At 34.7% G+C, this 17,356-nt stretch overlaps 1 protein-coding gene across 1 annotated transcript in view; it reads left to right on the forward strand.

Moving 5' to 3' along the window:
- The window catches only part of TMPRSS15 (transmembrane serine protease 15), a 51,455-nt gene that overhangs the window by 19,241 nt on the left and 14,858 nt on the right, over positions 1-17,356 (forward strand). Inside the window, exons 9-19 of the mRNA XM_053934799.1 lie at positions 112-220; positions 2,874-2,983; positions 3,855-3,992; positions 5,123-5,272; positions 7,548-7,650; positions 8,104-8,254; positions 9,457-9,598; positions 13,212-13,301; positions 14,420-14,545; positions 15,019-15,150; positions 16,374-16,484. Coding sequence (XP_053790774.1) covers positions 112-220; positions 2,874-2,983; positions 3,855-3,992; positions 5,123-5,272; positions 7,548-7,650; positions 8,104-8,254; positions 9,457-9,598; positions 13,212-13,301; positions 14,420-14,545; positions 15,019-15,150; positions 16,374-16,484 — 1,362 coding nt within the window. The remainder of the gene's footprint in view (positions 1-111; positions 221-2,873; positions 2,984-3,854; positions 3,993-5,122; positions 5,273-7,547; positions 7,651-8,103; positions 8,255-9,456; positions 9,599-13,211; positions 13,302-14,419; positions 14,546-15,018; positions 15,151-16,373; positions 16,485-17,356) is intronic.

Below are 17,356 nucleotides of genomic sequence, written 5' to 3' on the forward strand. Positions count from 1 at the left end.
GCAGTTCCAAGGTAATCCATGTAAATAAATATCCAGGGTCACCCACATTTTGACTCTGATTCTGTTTTTCAAATGTCATTCTGACAAATGTTCTTCATTATATCTTTACAGCTGCAGTTTGTGATGGAAAATTCATGTTGACTGGTTCCTCTGGGTTTTTTTACTCTATGAATTATCCAAAGCCATATAATGAAAACATTGTTTGCCAATGGATAATAGTGTAAGCCATTTTCCAATAATTTTGTAGCTAACATTATTTTGGTCATGAGGTGATCTTTTTTCCTGCACAAGAGTTTTTGCTTTTATTCTCAAATACCCCAGCACAGAAAATATGTAATACCATTTTCTCCTTTGTGTTTATATATTTTTTCTTTATGCATAAGCTCCATAACTATATCAATAATTTTTCCACTTACAAAAATTCTTAGGTACAATTTTGGGAAATCTTGTGTGTTACATACATCCAGAGGAACATAAGTGTAAGTTCAAAATAAATCACATAACTCAAAATAATTGCAAGATTTTTTCCCAAAGGATTATATTAAATAGTAGTCTTCAGATAATGGCTTTATATTATGTAGTTCTTATTTAACAGAGTTTTCAAGAATTCCCTTGTCACTTAGGTGTAAAAGTTTCATACGTGAATTAAGAGTACCTATGTATTTTAGAGATACATTTTAGAATTGCATAGTTAGCATTTTACATATTAGCACTAAATGCCTGTTAAGCCTTAGGCACAAGAAGTGGAAATTTTTTTTTTATCAAGGATATATACTTATAGACAGGGACAACTCTTTGATTTTGACTCTCTAGGTCCAGTTCTTAGGCCACGGAGAAAAAAGATAGTGACATTTTATGATGATAAATCTCACCCAAAAGTGCATATCTAAACAAATTGGATGATCACAAGATAGACGGTCCTAAAAATCCCCCCTGTGATTGCCAATTCAGATGTTACTGCTTTGAAAGGCAGCAATTCTTATTATGGTTTCATAATAATGGTGTCCTTTGATTCTGAGAAGTATTAATTTGGCAAAAGATTTCAAAGGAGATTAAGAAATTGCCTTTAAAATTGCAAAAGATTTGAGCTTCTCATTCCAAAGGCACCTTTGAAAGTGCTAGGCTTTGGTTTTGTTCAGAACTTTCATCTTCACCTTGAAATAGTGGTTTTATTTCTGTTTAGTACATTTTTTCCTTCTCATCCTCAGTGGTACTGTTCACCAGTAATTACTGACAACACCTGGCTTTAAAATACAAGTGTGTCCCAGGAAAAGAACAAGAATTTTTCCCTTCAGAATATGTCTGCCATGTTCCTCATTTCATGGCATTACAGAATTTGAGCCCAGTCAATAAACATGGCCCAAGTGCTCTCCTTCCTTCTAAACTGTTGATATTGCTCCAAGTGCTGCTATGGCTACAGGAAGCATTGTATTAGGTAGATATCTATACCAGGTATGTAGCTAGTAAAAACTTCATTTTGGAGAGAATCATGAGCAATTGCAAATGATATGGTAGAGGTTCTGCAGATATGTGTAATTAGAGATTGAAAAATGACAAAAAACAACCATCAGAATTTATTTTCCACTTAACTACTTTAAGAAACCAGGTAACACTGAGAGTAAAGCCCTAAGAAATTCAAAGTGGCGCTCAAATTTTTGCCTTTCTTTCAAACAGAGTTGTTTCCATGAGGGAACTTTTGGGTTTTCCAGTAACCTACGTTTTTTATTATCCCTATAAAAATGTGTTAAAAGGCAACCTATAATACACCCGATATTGGATTTTCTTGTGCCTGCCTTTGTCTAGAAATATTTCCCCATTACCTTTAGGAAGAGCTTTTACATTTTTATGCCCTTTAACTCCAAATGAAGATCCAATCTCCTCTCCTTAAAGAGCAATATGCTCATTATTTCCTTGAAAGTTTAGCTTCCTGAACCTTCCAACTATATGTTTTACTCTTTTCTAACCAAAGCTATTTCTTCCATCTGGAGAAATATAAAATTACAACAACAACAACAAATTTTAAAAGGCAAAATACCTAAGTATTTATTTCACACTTTTCTACTTATCATTACTGATAAACACCAGCAGATTGCTGTTAAAAGCTTATTTTCATTGAGTCTCTGAATTCTGAAAAAAAACCCACATGGTGGTAGATAAGCTGGTAGTGTTTTAGAATTTGGACTACCATATGTGTCTAATAGGAGAACAAATTAAATATAGATTATTCATAGAGCATAACTGTAGCAAAATAATGCCAAGAATTTTTACATTTTACTTCAAGTGACTTCTGTCATTAAACCTTGTTTATGATGATTTGGATTTGTAACAATTTCCCAAAGAGTGGGTTTGAGATCATCAAATCTGCATGCAAATCCTGTTTTTGTCATAAGAGACAGTGTTTTGGACTTCCAGGAAAGAGATTTTGATATCTTGCTGTTCATATTCATATCTTGATACTGTTCCTCTGGGTTTGGGAAGTCTACCTGAGCAGTGAGATGTCTAAAAGTAATATGTATGGAAAAACTGATTGCAATTCAATGAGATGTAGAGGACAACGAAACCCAGCCAAAACCATCCAAAAAAACCCTTCTAGAACTGATAATCACATTCTAGAGTTCAGAACATTCAGTTTTTAGAATACAATTAATTCCAGTGTGTAAAGGCATGCGCACACTATTACAAAAGGTTTACACCCAATTCCTTTGGCAATTTTACAAGTTAGAAATATAGATCAACTTAATTAATAATATTGATTAATACAATTTCATGGTGCTTCTGAACTTTTCATTCAAGCACTCAGTGACTTTAATGACTTTACTGAAGCCAAATAATAGATTTTCAGTTTTGAGTTTGTGTTTCTTTCGTTGCCTTAGAGTGCCTCAGGGGTTGTCCATTAAACTGAACTTCACTTCTTTTGAAACACAACCATATGCAGACGTGCTGAGTATTTTTGAAGGATTAGGACAAAATAAGGTTTTAAGAGGTAAGTTTATTTTTCAGCTAATAATACTAAAATCTAAGTGGTAAAATAAGCATTTTGAGGTATCAAAAACTGCACATGTATGTTTAAGAGGAAGACTGGATCTGCATAAAGTTACCCTGTTAGACAATTAATCTCAATATACCTGTCTACCTTTTAATTTGACCAGAAAAACCCTTATACATAATGAAATTTCTACTTGCTTTTTGAGATCTTATTTGAATGATCTTGATAACTTCATCAGCCTCATGGTCTTGTGGGATCCATGTTTCATTGGAAATGTATTGTCAGAAGTTCCTGTAATATCACACACAGTAACATAAAATGAAAGCATCTAAACTGAACTTGAGTGGGAAAATTGTTACAAAACATCCTGAAAACCTTTACAAGTATGGTATTGTTTTCCTCAGATCTTGGAATACTGATAATACCTTATCTCTGTCTCTGTGTTCTACTCTGAAAACTGGGATTGTGCCCATTTTTCACAAGACTCAGTCCATTCAGCTGAATTCCATCAGAAATGGAAAACATATTCTGAAGATAGACTATAGGAAGATAAGTATATCAGAAAGAAATATTATTATTTATCCTTATTTTTGGAAATAGGTGGAGAATGGGAATGAGAAATGGTAGAAGACTAGCTGATATCCATATTGGTGGATATGAGAGATGGAATATACAGAATATTTATGTCAGCCAAACAGCTAAATGCTTCAAGAGTTTGAAGCTATTGTAGCAGGATTGCAGTAAAACAGGAAAATCATCCCTTAAGACTCAATAAACTAATACACTGCTTTTGTGACAACACTGGACATTTTAATGTGCTTGTGATTATTTTCTCTCTAACTGTATGTTTTTTTTAATTTGTTTTCAGCTTCTCTGTCAGGGACCAATCTTGAAACAATTTACATTTTTTCTAATGAGGCTACAGCACAATTTATGTCTGATTATTCAGAGAATTATAATGGCTTTAATGCAACATACACTGCATTTAATGCGAGTGAACTGAACAGTAAGTGTTGTATATGTGTGTGTGAGAGGGTGTATTTGGGTTTTTTGTTTCTTTTTTATCCCAAAATTTTAGTGAATCTACATTTTCAGTTTGAGAAAATGGAGGTGGAAAGGGAAACAGCATTTTTTGGCCTCAGTCCAATAACTAGATCCACTTTGAAAAAATTCATACTATTTTAAAGATCAAATAAATTATTTCTGTAAGGCTATTCACAGGTTTACAGGCCTGTCTCTAGCAGTAGGGTGATGTCTTAAAAAACTCATCGGTGTAAATAAAACTGTGTCTGCACTTCAATCAGATTCCTCTCAACCAATTTGTTCACTAATCAACACTATGAAATCATTGACCTCAATATCCTTATATTTTAAAAAGAGTTCAGAATAACATTTAGAAATAACACTCGGGAAAATACCTGCTTCAGTAAACAGGCCTTAGGAAAAGTCTGGATGAGGTAAATCTACAGTGACAACAAAATGCAGTAATATGACTCATGCTTTGGTAATTGGATAAGTGAAGTCTTCTTTAGCTGCTAAATTTGGAGCAGGAGGTGAACAAGGAATGTGATACAGGGAATGGGATGGGATATGCTGCAGGAAGCATCCGGAGGGCCTGTTCCCTCTAGATGCTAGAAAACAAGTTCCTGTCATGTGGAAGCCCTGCCTAACCTGCACGTCAAGGCACCATGGGCAGGCACTGAAATATCATGAGAACAAAAGTGATGAGGATGCTGCAGCAAAGCCATGTGAGCAAAGAAGGAGCAAATAAGAAAGAAAGGGGCATCCGAGGGGCATGGAGCACAGCACTCTGCTGTAATGGTGAGCCCTTTCTGCTGGAGCAACCCAGGCCTTGGCAAAGAAAAGAGGAAAAGAAGGATCAGAAATGAAGGTTGGTGAATGAGTGCAAGAGTATGTTGGGCTACTCTTCAAAAATAGTGTTTTATTAGCAAGTACAAACAACACACTTATTTGAGTAATTTTGTTGCATTGCAAAAAGAGGAAATTAAGTCACTGTGGGCTGGTTTACAAACATATTTAAAAAATTACATTATTCATCACTCCTTCCCATGTAATTCTAAGAAAAAAACTTACCATCTCTGTGATCTTTTATTTACTAGAAGTTCTTGTTCACAGATTATGAGAAAATCAATTGCACTTTTGAAGATGGCTTTTGTTTCTGGATACAAGATTTAGATGATGATTCAGACTGGGACAGAGTTCAGGGTCCTACCTTTCCCTTGAAAAGTGGTCCTGAATTTGATCATACATTTGGCAACTTGTCAGGTAAGATCAAAAAAGTGGCTTGAAGATTAAAGGAAAAACTTAATTTAGCTTATATCACTGCATTATGGATTCTTCATAGTGGTATTACTAGGATGTTGTATTATCCTGCCATAAAAATGTCAGGGCCACCAGATAAAATGTTTTATCCTTGTGATTGCCATCTTGTGGAAACATACCAAAACTAATAGGAAAAAAAAAAAAAAAAAGGAATAAGTAAAATTATTTAAGTGTGAGGTACTAAAAATGTCAATGATTTTATTACATCAAAATGCCTTATCTGAGAAAGGAATTTCTATTGGGCAAAAATGTTATAGGTCAAAAAACTGTATGTTTAACTTGAAGGAAAAAAAGTATAATTGCTTTATTAGGCAAATCACTTCTGTTTCATCCCTCTCTACTATTGACATCCTCATGCTTGTCACAAAATAATTTTGATTCAAATAAAGTTGACCTGCAGTTTACAGGTGGCATCTGTGTCCCTAGTTACTAGTTACACACCAACTGGGCCAAACACACAAACACTCCAGTGACTGTTACAGTTAAATAACCTAATTGGAAGAGTGGTCATATCAAAAGTGGAATTTATTTAAAGAGACAATAATGATAGGAATTGAATTTTGAATGTATTACGAATCCCTATACCAGCATTAGACCCCTTAAGTTTTTTTTCTGCTTCAACAATAAAGCCAAACAATCACTCTCTCAGTTGATTTCTCAGTCCAGCTAAAACCAGATAAAATACAAATTGGATTTTGCAATGGTTATAGGTATTCTATACAAGACTTACATAAAATTTATTCAGTAACAAATAAGTGGAAAAATTGCAAATTATTCTGAAAGAAGTTACTCCTGGGAAAAGAAAAATAGTATTCTGCACTTTATCAGACAGAAATTATTCACCCCTCTCTGAGTAAATACACATTTTCTAAACAATCTTCAGAACACTGTTTTGTCTTCCCACTTGGCTCCTAGAATGCAAATCAGATGAAAGAATGTAAAATTTGTTTAACAAAACACTTGACAGTGATTTCTCTCTCTCAAAAATGTTAATCCATTTCAGGTGCTCTCTGTTCTCCTGTGCCAAGTCTAAGCTGGCATATGTAATGTTCCTCTGTGTAATGTTGCTATTGTGTTGCATATTTAAATTTCTGTGAGCTGTATTTTGAGTAAATTGCATCCTTAATATCAAGCTATTACATTCAGTGAAACTCTTTTTTTTTTGTTTTTTTTTCTGCTCCTGAAAAGTAAAGGCCTTAATACACATTCAAAAATTGAATCTGAATGCTCAAAGAATTGGTGAAACAAAGACAGAGAACTGTCCCTTTGACTATATGAAGAACTTTTTTCTTTAAGTTAGACACCATGTCTATTTTACTGCAGGCTCTCTAAGCCAACAGAGGAAATTAAAGGCCTGATTCAGATTTCAGATTAATTTTCAGGAATTTTAGCCTGCCACATGAAAAATCTAGATAATTTGGAAGTATAAACAACAGAATACAGTGTATATAATTTAAGTAATATAATTATATTAATTTGAAAATTCTGTTACTATAATATTTGCATATATATGTATTAGTTAGATAGAAGAAAATACAAGATTACACCCATGATTTGAATAAAGCAAGAATTTTATTTTAAAGCTGCCTAAGTTTGCATTTCTTATGACAAATCCCAGTTCTTCTATGGCCTGGCCTCATATGACAAGAAGAAGTCCAAAACCCAGCTGCAACAAATTATCTCAGAAAAAAGCTACAAACCCAATTTCACAAATAAAGGGGGAGTTTGTTTGTTTATAATCCCTCACCTTGCTATAAAATATTCACATAGTCATTCTGTCACCCTCTCGGCACACAATCCATTTTTGCCATTGTCATGTGGATACGAATTATGAAAATGTTGGGAAATTCTTCTGCAAAATCACAAGCAATATCAAACAGGAAGACATTTTTATAAAGACAGGAGAATTGCTGCCTTCACAGAATATAAGGCAGGATTCCCACTGACTTGGAAAGGACTAGTTTCCCATTGCTTATCTAGTTCTGAGGAGTATCCAAGCTTAAAAGCTCAATTTAATATGTCATTGACTGATGAATATATCTTGGGATAATCACTCACATTTACTGTCTGGAATCTTCCAAATCATGCAAATATTTGCAAACATGTGCTCGATGTTATTTTAAATATAAATATTTTAAATATAAAAACTCTAATTCAATAAGTAAAAAAATAAAAAAAAGAAATTTCTTCTGGCTAAAGTGTGATCATTATCTTGCAGGATTTTATATTTCAACACCCATTGGACTTGGATTCATAGAAGAGCGAGTCCGAATTCTGAGTTTGCCTTTGGTCCCTTCAGATACATATTGTCTAAGCTTTTGGTATTGTTACATAATTCCTAAACCTGTATTTTGTATAAGAATATACCCAAAGAGCTTTCTTTCATTTAAAATATTAATCCCACTCAGTGTGCCGGCAACACCAGCCTGGTTCTGTTTGGATTTCCACAATCAGTGTCAGGTCCAGGCCTGAAGTTTAACTCCTTCATAGCTTTGACTTTTGCAGTTAGCTATAACGTATTTTCTTTTTCACCCTGCATCCAATATTAATTTCTATACAAAAATGATATTAAGAATCACTGAAATGTTTTTTGTCATGAAGCTAAACTAGGCCTTTACAATTCCAGGTGTAATTTAAACATACAATTAATATTATTTTCATGCTTGCTCCAAATTAATCCTAATTTCACAAAACATTATAAAATAAAAAGAGTAGCACTTTTTCATGGAATCTGACTTTGTTCTAATAACACCAAAATGCTTTTCCCCCTCTAGGTATTTCATGTATGGGGATAATGTTTACCGTTTAAGAGTTAGCATAAGTGATGAGCATGGTCAGGAAACGATAATTTTCGAGAAAGAAGGAAACTATGGAAACAACTGGAATTATGGACAAGTAACTTTAAATGAAACATCTGATTTTAAGGTTTGTTAAGCCTTTTTTTTTTTTTTTTCATTTATTTTAGCTAAATTGATATCAGAGATTTCTGCAAAATGAACCCAAAATTCCACTGTTCCAAAGATAATACTTGGTATAATTTAAAATTGCTTGCCATCAAATAAATATGAGCATGCAGAAGATTGGAATCCCCAGCTGAGTTCTCACAGCCCCTTTTCCCTACTCTGGAATTTAAAGTATTAATATTTCATAAAACAGAAAACATGATCATTGTCAAGGACCAATGAATGTTATCATGAGAGCTTCCCACAAAACAAGAGTGTTCAAAGCTTATCAAAATCTGCTTATCTGGAATATAAATCTGGAATATAAAATCTTGATAGTGATGGTGATGTGAAGCTTTTAGCTATGAGAAGATTTAAATTTAAATTGCTTCAGATTGTGAATCAGTGTTTTCACTAATTACTTACAGATTAATCCACTGAAAGTGTGTTGCAGATGGAAGTGGTTTTGACACCACATGATTAACAACTGACTTGACTTATCTGTAAACAAAAGGAGGAGGTTTAGACAATTCTTTCAGCATCTCTCTCTTGAAAACTATTTCTTTTTACAGGCATTTGGGATGGTTTGCTCTGTTACAGTAGTTTTAATTTATTTCTGGCAAGCACTGCTAGAAAGATGCATTTAACATCTGAGGAAATAAATGCATCTGTGACCTGGCTGTATCAGATTTCCAGGAAATATGTAACCACATATGATCTCTAGAAGATTGCTAAACCTAACTGTAGTTCACCAGCACTAACTCCTTGTTTGCAGGATTACTTTAAATATGTGGATATTAAAGAGCAGTTAAGAACAAATGAGATTAATTTTAGCTTTTTGTGTAATTAGTTCAGGAGAAGTTTGGGCTGATGAGCAATGCAGAATTGTTTTTAAAATTACATTTTGAAAATATATATATAAAAAGTCAAGGTATTGAATATTTTTAAATCATGTTCATCATTTATATGGAGAAGCTACTACATTGCTTAGAATGATCCACTCAGTTTGCATAGTGCTGTTTTGTTTTGTGAGAAATTCTGTCGCATCCCCAGTGCCTTCCCCTGAGTGTAGCACCAGTGTAGATTACAGTGGCAATAAGAGCTTTCAAGACAGAATGGTACAGCGTAGAAAGATGAAAATGGTTCATTAAATTATAAAATTCTAATTTTTTTTCCTGAATTCAGGTTATTTTTGATGCTTTTAAAAGGCGTGGTCCCAGTGATATTGCCGTGGACGACACTGGCCTGACCAAGGGAAAGTGTAATGAAGACAATTATGTAGAGCCAACTGTGAGGCCAACTGCTGCTACCACCCCATTAGTTCCTAGTAAGTAAACTCCAAATCACTGTTGATTTCCTATTGCTGTATTTGTGTTTGAGTGGGTCAGAATTTTCAACCTCAGTTTTACAAAAACCTCTCGTCAGCATTATAATTTCATCTCCAGGATAACACACTAAGATCAAGTTCCATGCCTCTCCAGACAGATTGTACATCTTGATCCAGACCCTTCCAGCTGCAGAGTATTTTAGAGGAAAGCGCAGAGGTTTAAGCTTCCTCAAAACATTTCAGTTTCAAGAGCTAAACGGGAATATCTCACAGAAAAAAAAAAAAAAAAAAAAAAAAAAAAAAAAAAAAAAAAAAAAAAAAAAGAGAAAATACCTGTCACTATCCTTATAAATCTGGATAACTTATATAAAAGAGAGAACATTGTATATGATGTTAAACAAGTCCAAGCACATTCAAAGCAAAAACCAATACAAATATAAATAGAGCTTGTGGAAAAATCATTAAAATATCTGATGGGGCTTGCTTTGTAATTTATTTTGCAAGTGGATGAAATTTTGGGAAAAAAAATTCTACAAAAGGCCTATTCAGACATAGCTTCAGAGCACTAAAGCAAACATTGAGCACGTTCCAGGACTGCATCTTATTAGATTTACTGTACTTTTCAAAGCACAGCTGGTTTCCCCCATGACAACAACATAAAAAATTTTAAAAATAGTCTAAATGGTCTGAAATTAAAATAATAGTAAGACTACTCACATTGTATTCATGATGAAACACTGTATACTATCATTATTCTTTCAAATCTGTCACCTCCAAATCTACTGCATCAGGACAAGTAAGCAAAAACCTTCTAAATAGAAGAGTAAAATGCAGTTTTAGAGCTCTATCATGAGACACGGGGAGGTAAAGTTCAACAAGGTGTGTATGTCAGCAAAATGAAATTTTAATAACTGTAGTAATCTCAGTCATAGTTCCTCAAAATGAGTTTTGGAATTCAATAGCAGTTTTTATTAAAGTAATTTTGTGGAGAGATGCTGATGTCTGCCCCCTCCAGCTAACCTTCAGGTGCTGTTGTAAATACACCTCACAAGTTAGCACCAGTCTGATGATTAGTGGTAGAACAGCCCTGTGGTAAATAGTAGCTGAGTGCTTCTGAGAAACACCAAAGGAATATCAAACTATAGATCTCTACCCAGTGCATGGTCATAAAATTTTACCATTCAAAAAAGGGACATGGTAATATGGCTTATAACTCCTTATGAAGGAGATTAAAGAGATCCATGATACAAAAGGACAGTCTAAGCTGTTGCTGGGGAAAAAATAACTTGTTTTCATAATTTTATTGGTACATGCTACTACTTGCTATCTGTAACCTGATGAAAAAAAAAAAGTGAATGTTATCAATCATCTTCAAAGAAGTATGAAATTACTTTGATGAATGTGTACAAGCTTACTAACACTAATGATTCCACTACAAATGTCATGTCCATAAACAAAACATAAAAGAATTTGAGCTGAGTCAATTTCTTTTACTAGAATTAGAGCTTCAGTACAAGTCACTGGCATCATTCACAGTGCCACAAAAGCTCCTTGAAATGTAAAAAAGGATATTTTTGATGGTGGCATGGGAAAGCCAGATTTCCTTTTGTCTTTTGCACAAGTCTGTCACCTTATGCTTTCATCTAAAACAAAGATTGCTTTCATCTTCATTTTAATTTATAATCTATATTTTAACACAAACAACGGTGTGGAAAAGACAGTGTACATTCCACACTTATGTCAATATAGACTGAAGTTTTGGCCAAAGAACAGAGATACAGGTATATAATTTCTAAAATATTGATAAAGTCATCTGTTGTGCTCAGCCAAGATTGTTGGTAGTGATTACTGCTTGGTTCTCTAACGAGTAACAGCTGTATGAATAACTCCATATGAATTTATGTTCAAAGAGCACTGAAAATTTTTAAAACATTGTTTCAGGATATGAGTAAATTCAATTTCTTTTCTTATTTTGCCATGCTAGACAAAGATCACTACTTATGTGCCTTGCATGTAGTCAAGACCAGATCAGATTTCACATGCCATAATATTCCATTAAAAAAAAACCCAATGTAATCTTTATCTGTTGTCCATGGTATTTATAGAAAATAATCTTCCTTGTGAGCCATATGGCTGAAACATAATATACTTATTAGTCAGGATGAGATTGTTAACAGCTCCTTTTACTTTCTGAGCTTTCAGCTTTTCTTGCCAGGAGTGATTTGGTGAAATAGAAAGTTCTAGAAAATGGCTGTTGTGAGGAAATTCAAGTTTTTCTTGGGGGTTTTGGGGTTTTTTTGGTGGTGTTTGTTTGTTTGTTTGTTTTTATGAGCTTTCTCCCAGTGGGATTCAGTGGTCAGACTTGGCAGGACTTGTAGATTTTGCAGTCCCCAACCGAGGGGCTCAGAATGTGAGATGCTATCAGACATCATGGCATGCAAATTTGAGCCATAAGGGGTGGGGAGGAGAGAGCTGAAGTTTAGCCAAAGTCTGAGAGTTTGGGAAGAAAAAAAAAAAAGTTTAATTCAAGGAATAAAACATAAAAAAAACCCCAAAACATAAACAACAAAAGAAGGTAAAGCTGTTTTGCCTTAACTACGATTTCCTGAAGCAAGTGGAGGAGCACTGTTCATTTTTTAATGAAGTAACTGTGAGCAACAAAATTGGGAAAACACCAAAGTTCATTCTCATGGTTCATTTAGTCATTCTGATGGCTAAAATAAAAATAAATAATATTTCTCAATGTCAAGTAAAGTTTGTGAACATGAAGCTGACATATTTGGGATGTAAACCACCATCAAAATTATAATTGAAACAATATTGAATATATAAAGTACAGTTATCTGTGTCCCTGTTGTGAGTACATGTATATGTGTATACACATATCTACAATGTTTGCTTTTACAGAAATTGTGTTAATTTTTACCTGTAAGTACATATACGTCTTTATGACAAAGGTTTTTCCTACTAGAACAGTTGCTTCAAGGAAAAAGCAAATGACTGGTTTAACCACTGACAAGGTTTAGCTGTAAAAGGTTTCGGGATCCTTAGGAAAACAAAGTAATGGTTTGTGGTTTTTTGCTGAAAGTTTACTTGCTAGATGACAAAAGGAGCTTTAGATTTGAGTATCTCTGCTGATGCTGCAAGAAAAATTTCTCCTCCAAAAGAGTGGTCAGACATTGGAAGGGGCTACCCTGGGAGGTGGTGGAGTCACTGTCCCTGGAGGTGTTCAGGAAGGAGCTGGACGTGGCACTCAGGGTGTGGTCTGGTTGACAAGGTACTGTTGATCAGCCAATGGCTGGACTCAATGGTGTCAGAGGTCTTTTCCAGCTTTAATGATTCTGAGATGGATCAGATACCAAGAAAGGCGTACAAGCAAAGTGCATGAATTGGTTGTATTTGGAGGCTTCTCTTATTCTCAACATTTCCTAGCTTTTTTATTACTGTAAATGAGAATATGACTGTATTATATTCTTGTCTTCATATTTCTGTCATTGTTACAGTGTGCAGACCAGTAATCATGAAAATTACTTTTAGAAATTATCATTGTTACCACTGATTAAAAGACTAAGACAGTAGGTTAATTATGTTTTTGAAATGTTTTCTTTTTCAGCTGACTGTGGAGGGCCAGTTGAACTCTGGGAGCCAAACAGTACATTCAGCTCTGCAAACTTTCCAAACAACTACCCTAATTTAGCTTTTTGTAAGTCATTCTTTTCCAAATACTCAGGAGAAGTTTAAAAGTAGAGATACTAAATCTGCTTTTCCAACTCAGACGCTGTCAAACAAACAAACAAAAAAGATCTAAGGTATATACAGTGGGATCTTTTAACTGCATTCTATGTGGTACTGAGTAGCAGCTAAGGAAACACGTGCCAGCTGATTAAAAAGGGATGAAGACAAGCATGATCCAATGGAACGGGTCCAGACAGGCCAATTCCACCTTGCCTATTATGTCAAATGTCTTTATGTCAATGCAGCAGCACATAAGGTGATGAAAGTCCCCATTTTACCATAACCTGGTGTATCTGCCAGGTCAATATCATCACTTCTGCTGTTAAAGAGCTCACATTTTCTAGAAGCAAAGAATATGTGCATGCATTTTGTAAAGAATCCTCTCTTTATTGAATGTTTCTTAACATACTAGTCAGAAGACATGGTTATTCTACTACATTACTTGATTTAGATTAAATGACAGTTGGCAAAAGTGAATGCTTCAAGGTGGTTCACTATGTCTTGCTAATGGATAAAGCAAGAAAGAGAGCTTTGTCATTGCTTCTTAATGAAATTTTAATTATTTATTCTTTCAATCCTGGAGAATTGTGCTGGGATGGTAATCATAAGAATTGTCATTTCGTGTTTCTGTTCTGCTTGAGATATGGCTCACATTTCCAGGATTCATTCCACAAGTTCCCAAATGAGATTCATGCTAGTGAGAAAATACTTTTCGCTCCTTAAAAATATATATATTTTTTTTTACTTTCTTTGCACTTAAGTGACAAGACTATTTGTCACATTGTCACTGTCAGAAAAAAAATGAGATTTACTACCTTGGGGAAACTCAAAGCTGACATGAATGATTAAAAACAAATGTGTATATGTTGTAGAAGCCTAAAATTAGTTTTAAAAAATGTTTTAAGAATGAGAAACTATAGAATTTTGGATCTTGACAGCTTTTAAATACAAGATTTAAACTTCTTAATTTCTTGGGTGATTATTAACAATTTAGGAGAAATTTTCCCCCCCCAAGCCCTTCAACAGGAAAATGGCACAGCAAATATAACTACTGAAAAAGTGATTTTTATGTGTGTGATTTTCCAGGTGTGTGGTACTTGAATGCTGAAAATGGAAAAAACATCCAACTTCATTTTCAGGTTTTTGATCTGGAAAGTATTCATGATGTGGTTGAAATCAGAGATGGCAGAGGACCAGATTCCTTACTTTTGGGCAAGTAGCAGCAGTGGGTACTAAAATGAATGTAATCAGACAGCTGGAGCAAACGGATGGATATAATATCATGGAAATTAAATTCCTCTCATTTCATTTGCATTTTTTGGGCCTTATTTCAGAGGAAATTCAGAGGAAAAATTGAGAAAGCATACTTTATGTGACATCAGGTTTCCAAAACATTTGCACACACACTTAGCTTTCCATGCAATCCGTGTGACATTAACTTCTCAGTGAATCAGACTGTTTATGTGTGTGGACAAACAGATAGATAATCTCTCAGCTGAACCTTACTGTTCTATGCTGATTAGTCAAATCTGCTGTTGGGCTGTGACCATGGTAGTCTGAGAGCAGTTAAGTTTGGGGGATCAGCTACATCCCTGTGGTGGCAGTACTCGCTTTTGAACCCAGAGCATTTTGAAATACATATGAACAAAATAGGTTGAATGTGCTCATGTTTTCCTGGTGAATAGCTGTCTACACAGAGAAAGGGCCACTGCCAGATGTCTTCTCTACAACAAACCAGATGACAGTGATCCTCCGGACAGACAAGTCTTCAACAGGGAAGGGATTTCTTGCAAACTTTACTACTGGCTACCATCTGAGTAAGCATTGAACCTTTGTATTTAAGAGGTTAAACCACTGGCCAAATGTATTTCAGAAAACGTGGAGAGTGCAAAGTGACTCTCAGTACTTGTTCAGTAGAAAAATGCAAATGTTAAAGAGAAAAAAGCTGGTTACTCATCTGTACTTTACATTTCTTGGCATGAAAAGTGATGGGTTTGTTTCTTAGTGTAATTGGAGCAATGCCTAGATCATGTGCAACTCTGTGATATTATGTGGAAAATTGACTCAGTATTTTGACAAAAGTCTTTTCAGATGTTAAGAGGGCAAATACTAACTATTGCCTATAAAAACCCCAGGAAAAAACAACACTTTTAAAATAATTTCAGGATGTCATTAAAGTGTGTTTAAGTGCATTTGTAAAATATTTACTATTGATATCATGCACTAGAAGAGAAAACTGTTTGTGGTAAATCTGATCAATATTTGCAATATTCTTCTTCTTGCATCTTTAAAAATTTAGTCTTCAGTGTGTTAATAATCTGAGAAGAACTAATCTCTTAAATATTTGGACAGCAGTGTGTCTGGTTCCAGCCAGATCCCTTCTGAAAGGTCCTTGATTTTCTTGGGGACTGCAATTAGACTTGTCACTCATAATTCAGCAATCAACTCACCAAAATATGCAAAATGAAGCATAATGCAAATTACATGGAACAGCAATATGCTTAGCAGGACAAATAATTATACTAACTCTAGGCCAAATATTGACTGAATTAATTAGAGGCGTTGTATTACTTTTGTGGAAGTCTGACAGGGGAAAAACAGAGAAAGAAAAAGCAGTATGTATTGAGAGATGTGTTAAGTACCATGCACTTACCTGAACAGAAAGTCAACGAGGATCTAGGCTCCTTTTCTTACTTTAACTCTCAGAAATGGCAAGTTTCTCCCAGCTTGTTTAGCCAGTGGCAGATTTTTTATGAATTCACAGTAGTTACAATAATATTACTTTTCGTAATATTTTTTTAAAATCTTCACCTTTAGTCTACATTTATAAAATTCACTCTGTTTTTATTCTTAATTATCTTCTATTTATCTCAAAATTATCTTTATTTTGAAAGAGAGATGGATGGAAATGGAAAGAAAAGGAAATCAAACGCTCTTCATACTATCTACACAGTTTTCTTCAGGTGAACTGTAAGACGTCCTGTGAACATCAACCTTCCTCACAACTACAGATGAATTTTCCTCTCTTGTTTCCCTTCAGGGGCTTGCACAGTTGAAGAGCATCAGTGTGGTAGTGGGAAATGCATCCCATTGCACAACCTGTGTGACAACATACCTCAGTGTGAAGATGGCTCTGATGAAGCAAAATGCAGTAAGGTTTCCTTCATACAGAGAAATCATAGAATAATTTAGGTTGGGAAAGACTATTAAGATCATTGATTCTAACCATTAATCCATCACTGCCAAGTTCACTGATAAACCATGTCACTCAGTGCTACGTCTACATGTGTTTTAAATCCTTTCAGGGATGGTGACTCCACCACTTCACAGGTTGACATATTTAACAACCCTTTTGCTGAAGAACTTTTTCCTAATATCAAACCCAAGCCATGCATATTTCGCAGGAATTGCCTAGGAAAACAGCCACAGAACCTCAGCTAATGTAGACCACTGCAGATGCACACAGGCCATGCCAATTTGCACAGCAGTACCTCACTGAGTTTGTCAGGGCCAGGAAAACAGTCACTTTTCTGATAAGTGTATGGAATCTGGTGAAGAACTCTGGGAAAGTAGGAAGCTTCTCTGTGCTGAAAACTGTAGTTGTTTATAATGGCCTCAAAATTAAATGAAAACTCAACATATGCTTTTCTTCTGTATTCATTTTGTATTTCCAAATTATACTGGGCTTTACTGTAATTAATTAGAGTTTCACAGCAGTAAAAATTCTGCAGTGCAGGGTAGAGAATAAGCATTTTTTTGGTGGAAATTCCCAAATAGTTTTGTGAGTGTAAAGCCAGACTATAACACATGGCACCCTCCAGCCCACCTGGACTCCATGCAGTGAATGGATGGCAGAGCTTCCAAAGCAGCATCCATTGTTCACTGCTGTTCCTTACTTCTCTGGTAAAGTGGTTCTTTCCAAAATGCATGTGTACAGTATACCAATTCATTTTACACAGCAGGGAAATAAGATTCTCTAAAACAATAATTTAAATGTAGGACTAATGCTAAAATCATGTTTGG

This window comes from Vidua chalybeata, chromosome 2 (assembly GCF_026979565.1).
Source record: "Vidua chalybeata isolate OUT-0048 chromosome 2, bVidCha1 merged haplotype, whole genome shotgun sequence".
NCBI classification, from domain to species: domain Eukaryota; kingdom Metazoa; phylum Chordata; class Aves; order Passeriformes; family Viduidae; genus Vidua; species Vidua chalybeata.